This window comes from Nicotiana sylvestris, chromosome 6 (assembly GCF_000393655.2).
Source record: "Nicotiana sylvestris chromosome 6, ASM39365v2, whole genome shotgun sequence".
Classification (NCBI taxonomy): Eukaryota; Viridiplantae; Streptophyta; class Magnoliopsida; order Solanales; family Solanaceae; genus Nicotiana; species Nicotiana sylvestris.
The window spans coordinates 3,047,132-3,053,253 of NC_091062.1; the positions used below are offsets into that span (position 1 = coordinate 3,047,132).

Sequence of the window (6,122 nt, forward strand, 5' to 3'; positions counted from 1 at the left end):
AAAAATTTATCCTCCAGTGCTTTCCATAATTTACTTGCAGAAGTTTCCTTTCTGTATGGATATTTCTTCTCTCTAGCAAGGTAGGATCGAATGGTACCGCAAGCAACACGGTTGATAATTCTCTAATCTTCTTCTCCAATAACATCTGGTCTTTTTTCTTCAATGGCAAGATCTAGCCCTTGTTGAAAAAGAGCATCTAGAACCTCGCCTTGCCACATCCCAAAATGTCCTGAACCGTCAAAAATTTCTACCGCAAATTTCGCATTTGACACAATTCTTGTCATAAGCAAAGATGTCAATGATGACGTATTGTTGACACTTGATGTAGATTCTTCTTGTTTATTGTCTCCCATCTTTGACGCAAATATTATTTAATAGCTGACGACACAAATCAAGATTATTTCCTTTCTGGTGTGGAAGATCAGACTAAGCTGCAACCACATAGCATATTCAGACAGAACCTTGACTCAGTTACCAAGATAAATCTTTTCTGATGTGGAAGATCAGACTATGCTGCAACCACATAACATACTTAGACAGTACCTTGGCTCTGATACCAATTGTTGCGGAAGCCAAATGTATATAGTGTGAATGAGTCACAACTACTATACCAAAAATTATGGCAGCCACCAAATAATAAATAAGACAATAAAGCAACAATAAAAGAAACACCAGAATTTACGAAGTTTGGCCAATTTTGCCTACTTCCTCGGACACAACCAATATTTTATTCCACTCCAAAAATACAAGTGAAATAATACTAAAGAGAGAAGATACAAATGCCTTAAAAGATAAGAAGGCAAATGAGAGGTGTATTTAAATCCTAAACATTAGGCCTTCTTTTATAGGGAGAAATTCTCCCCAAATTAAGTCTTCCACCGATGTGGGAGTTTGCCATTTTCAACAATCTTCAACATTTGAAGAAACCGCTAGAAAATGACTTTTTTGCGGACAATTATTTTCTGAAAAATGACTTCCGTCATACCAAATCAGCTGGAGTCGACATATACTGGGAACACTAGGTAATAATTATGTGACCAGTAATGGTTGTGCTAGAGTGCTAAGTACTCCTTTCATTCGTAACTAGATGTCTCTTGTGTCAAGGCATTGGCATTAAGTCCCTTTATTAGGGAGTATTTTAACCAATATAAAACTTTTCGATGTAAATCCAGATATAATCAGGCTCCAATACGATTACCGAACACCCGTAAAAAACCAAAAAACTATGTCCAAAGCTTATATAGTATATGACAAGAGGTTTAGGTGATGCTGTTAATTGCTCTAGTACAAATTAGTTCACCGACATTGTAATACGTCTATGGTTTACATCAGTTGGCTATATATTTATTTGCAACAAACTCATCATATTCATTACTACTAACTTTCTCTTGATTTTAAACCTTTCTTCTTCACTTCTCTGAACACTTGTCAGCAAAATTCTTCAATCAATAACTAAGAACAAAAAATGGTACATTCAAAGAAGTTCAGAGGTGTCAGGCAACGCCATTGGGGTTCTTGGGTTTCTGAAATTCGTCACCCCTTGTTGTAAGCTCTTCATCTATAATATTTACTACATTTTTCATATATTATCTCTTTTTCAATTTCTTCTTCTTATCTAACCTTATTTATCAATTTTTAATGTTGGTTTTGAGAATGGGATGGGAGATTAGTCATTTATGTAAAGGGCAGTCTGGTGCACGAAGCTCCTGCTATGCGCGGGCCGGGAAAGGGTCGGACCACAAAGGATATATTGTACGCAGTCTTACCATGTATTTCTACAAGAGGCTGTTTTCAAAAGAAAAGAAAAAAAATCAGTGCACAAAACATCCCGCATTTACGCAAGATCCGGGAAAGGGCAGCACCCCAAGATGTATAATATAAGGCAATCTGCTCTGCACAAGTATCAGAGGTTGAATCTACGGCTCAAACTCGTGGCCTACAAATCATACGGAGACAACTTTACTGTTGCTCTAAGACTCGCTTCTGACTAGTCTTTCATGTATCAACTAGAAAAAGTAGCTACACTATGATAGAAAACTATATTATAACTTTAAAAAAGTGATCCCATCAATCCAACCCTCGAGCTATTCATTATAACTTGTTTTTATCTAACAAGATACGTCTAGTACTTCATCCACTTGCTTATCGCAATAGGATTGGAGCAGTCTCGGGTTTCAAAGAAAAACCTGAGGCGATCTATATGTCCAAAGACGGACCTGGAGTGTTAAATATGGGTTGAGTCGAACCTACTATTTTCGGTTTATATCAGATATATGCGGTTAGAACACCCTGAAATGTATATGAATATAAACTTGAGCTATAAACATTATTATTCAATTTTTTTTTTACACTATCAGTACAATTTGATTATAGCAGCCAAATTATTAGTGTAATTATTACTCTCTTTTTTCATGTCACTGCTTATTAGACATTTTATGGAAGTTACTTGTTCAACTTAACCTAATAATCTAAATATTTTGTAAACTCTCAGGGTACAAATTTAAACTCTTTAAATACTTAGTATTGAACTCGTATTTCAAATTCAAAGTTCAGAACGTGAATCCATAAAATTTAAATCTTGAATTTGTGTCACAGGAAAAGAAGGGTATGGCTTGGCACATTTGATACAGCAGAAGAAGCAGCAAGAGCATATGATCAAGCAGCAATATTAATGAGTGGCCGCAATGCAAAAACCAACTTTCCAATCACTGATGATTCAGATAATAAAGAATTAAAGGCTAAAGATCAAGAATTTTCATCAATTCCCTCTCCAAAAGCCTTATCTGAAATACTTCATGCCAAGCTTCGCAAATGTAGCAAGGTGTCATTCTTCGTCCCTTATTTTTCATAAGAAAAATTCATTATACTTCCTCAGTTTTATTTTATGTGAGACTATTAAACACATAGGAGTTTTTAGCAAAATATTTTAGGAGGTCGGTTAGAAATACGGGATTTCTGATGGAATGTCCGTCAGAAAAGCTTCTGACGAGCTGTTGAAGCTTTTCCGACGGATCTCCCTCAAAAATTTCTATTGAAATTCACTTGTTTGTAGTAGTGTGACGACATTCTTTATTTCAGATTATTCCAAAAAGACGGACATGTTTCTATATTTAAGAGTAATTTAACTTTAACCTTCTAACTTAAATATTATGACATGTTCAAGACACGTGCTTCAAAAGTCTATTGCTTTCTTAAATTTTGTGCCTGATTGTAAACCTTTATATAAAACGAACCAGAGAAATCATATTATATGTATTATTGCATAATATTATATATTGCGATATTGGAATCGAGGATTTATCGGAAACATCCTCTCTACCTGCACAAGGTAGGGATAAGGTTGCGTACATGCTATTCTCTGCAGACCCCAGAGGCATAAATACCTTGTCTTATGTGGTGTCACGGGACACCGCTTCGTCGAAATTTTTTACTAGTTTTGTATAAAAAATAAAAATATTGGAGATATATATAGAAAATGACACCGCTTACAACTATAATAAGTTATTTATTTATTCATCTCTTCAAATTATGACACCACTTATGAAAAATCCAACGTACGTCACTGCCATATCCAACTTGTGGAACGATATCGGATATGTTATTTTGTTGCTGTTATTTATATATCGGGATATTTCTAGTGAAATTAATACATTTCAAGTCTTGTTTTCATCATATAGGTACCCTCACCATCTCTTACTTGTTTGAGGTTGGATATTGAGAGTTCACACATAGGAGTGTGGCAAAAACGTGCTGGTCCTTCATCTGATTCGAAATGCGTAATGACAGTTGAACTTCAGAAAAAGAATAATGTCAAAAATGCTATTGAAGGAGAATTAAATTCTTCTTCTACTTCTAGTTCCAAGAATTGTGGAGAAATAGTTGAAGGTATAAATATTAGAAGTGAAATGGATGAAGAAGAAAGAGTTGCATTGCAAATGATAGAAGAATTACTTAACATAAATAGTCCTTGCCCTACATTTGATATATAAGAAGGGTTTTACTATGTGAAGGCGAGCCCTAGACAGAAACAGTGAAGGTGTCTCCGTCTAATCTATAGATTACGAATTCGAACCGTAAAACCTGTCGTGAACACGGAATGTTTCTTATATCGGACTACCTTATATATATATTATTACTTTCTAAGGATTTGGGCAAGAAGCTGCCTATGTAAGTAGTAGTAGTAATAATAATAAAAGAAAAAGAAACAAGTGAAGAAAGTTGTCTCTCCTTGTGTAGACTAATTAAATCAACATTGTTTTCTGGAAGAATTGAGAAGTTGATAAATAAATTTACTGAATTGATTGTGTTTAACTTCTGAAGCAAATTCTCCCTTTATATTTATCCTCTTTTTTTCCTCGTCAAATTTGTTTCTGAGAAGCTGCAAGTAATATTTTTTTTGTATGTATATACATATATATACAAACTTCTATGTTCCTTTCGTTACGGTATTTTTAAAGAAGTTCCTAGATAACAAGCCTAAAGGTTTTCTTCTTGATGAGGTCGATATTGATGATAGTGACGATCTTGATGCTAGTGACGATATCGATCATAACCTTTATACGGAGCTGGAACTGTTAGGACCGAAAAAAGTCAGGTGTCATGTGGAAGCTAGCAAAACAAACCCTCAACAACGATAAACCACACAACAAAAGAGAAATATACCAAAAGAGACACAAATATTTGACGTGGTTCGGTCAACTGACATACGTCCACTGCAGAGATGAGCAATCCACTATAATAAAAAGAGGATACAAAATATCGAAAGAACAACCTCACGAAGAGGCAAACACAAGTAACACACTAACACTTGCCCCGAAAAGTTCTCCCCCTAAACAAGACTCTCAAACCCTTTATGGTTACATTGTGAATACTACTGGATGAGAAGGGCGGATCCTCAATTATAGAACTCCAAACCTTTTCCTACAAGAAAAGGGACTAGCCAAATATGAAAGAATTATATTTTCATTCTAGGAAAAGAAAAACTCAATTATGGTAAATATGTTGTCATTTCCTTCATGAAATAGGAAAACCAAATATAGTAAGAAAATTATGGCAAACACCTAACAGGAACTGCTAACTAGGATCAGAGGCGGATCTAGTATATTATTTACGGGTTCAACTGAACCCATAACTTTCGACTCGGAGTAAAAATTTGTATGTAAAAATTTATTAAAATTGCAAAAATAGTAGATATGAACCCATAATTTTAAAAATATAATGGGTTCAATATTAAAAATATTAAATTTGAACCCATAAGATTTAAATCCTGAATCCGCCTCTGACTAGGATGAATGGGCTCACTATGGATATAATGCCGGAAATAGACCGATTTTATATCATCCTTCAATTCGAATTAGCAAAAGCAATGTCTCCTTGCATAATATGGATTCCAAACATTTATGATCTGGATATGAATGAGTCGAATGACTTAGCCCTCGGTCTATTAGTGAACCATATGTATATATATATATATATATATATATATATATATATATAAACATCAAGTTAAGAGAGGAAATGAAGTTTCAAAAGTGAAAACCAATACAATCCTAAACTTAAATCTACTTACAAGTTGAACTATAGCAATAGACTAACAATGGTTCGAGCTATTGTTGGATAAATACCTTTGGTAGATAATCCTTTAGATAGTACGATAATAATATCTAAATATGCAAATATCGTAGCACGAGTATGGTCGGTCAAATCATATGCGAGTTTTACAAAATCTTGCATACTTTAGGTCGTTGTGATATAGTTTAGGATTGCACATTGCAAATGGAAAAATAGTAGTGACACTAAGAGCCCGTTTGGACATAAGAAATTTTTTCCTTTTTTTTCCGAGATCAGGGTTTGTTCATAAAATTTTTAATTTTCACTTAAAGATGAGTTTTGAAATTTTTCAAAAATTTGAAAAACTCCAAAACGCTATTTTTCAAAATTTTCAGTCAGATCACTCACAAAACTTCAAAAACAATCCAAAATTAAATTTATGTCCAAACACAACTCTAATTTTTAAATACCATATTCACTTGATTTTTTCTTTTTTACTTTTTTTTAGAATTTTACAATTCTTATATCCAAACGCCCACTAACTTTAATTTTTTTTCCCTATTTTACATCAT

The 6,122-nt window shown here is 33.8% G+C and overlaps 1 protein-coding gene across 2 annotated transcripts; it reads left to right on the forward strand.

Moving 5' to 3' along the window:
• Nucleotides 1–1,387: 1,387 nt before the first annotated feature.
• On the forward strand, nucleotides 1,388–4,288 carry LOC104227410 (ethylene-responsive transcription factor WIN1-like). 2 transcript variants are annotated; one of them, XM_009779653.2, is made up of 3 exons: nucleotides 1,388–1,545; nucleotides 2,596–2,821; nucleotides 3,678–4,288. In XM_009779653.2, the coding sequence occupies exons 1-3, from the start codon at nucleotides 1,466–1,468 to the stop codon at nucleotides 3,987–3,989; spliced, it is 618 nt and encodes a 205-aa protein (XP_009777955.2). In that variant the 5' UTR covers nucleotides 1,388–1,465; the 3' UTR covers nucleotides 3,990–4,288. The 2 variants fall into 2 exon arrangements, with proteins under 2 accessions (XP_009777955.2, XP_070004059.1); XM_070147958.1 differs by lacking the exon at nucleotides 1,388–1,545 and adding an exon at nucleotides 1,557–1,909.
• Nucleotides 4,289–6,122: the final 1,834 nt, after the last annotated feature.

Excerpts from the sequence above, each read along its gene's own strand:
- LOC104227410 (XM_009779653.2), top strand. The coding sequence starts at position 1,466 with ATGGTACATTCAAAGAAGTTCAGAGGTGTCAGGCAACGCCATTGGGGT. Across the intron at positions 1,546-2,595 it reads GAAATTCGTCACCCCTTGTT|GAAAAGAAGGGTATGGCTTG; the intron begins GTAAGCTCTTCA and ends TTTGTGTCACAG. Across the intron at positions 2,822-3,677 it reads AGCTTCGCAAATGTAGCAAG|GTACCCTCACCATCTCTTAC; the intron begins GTGTCATTCTTC and ends TTCATCATATAG.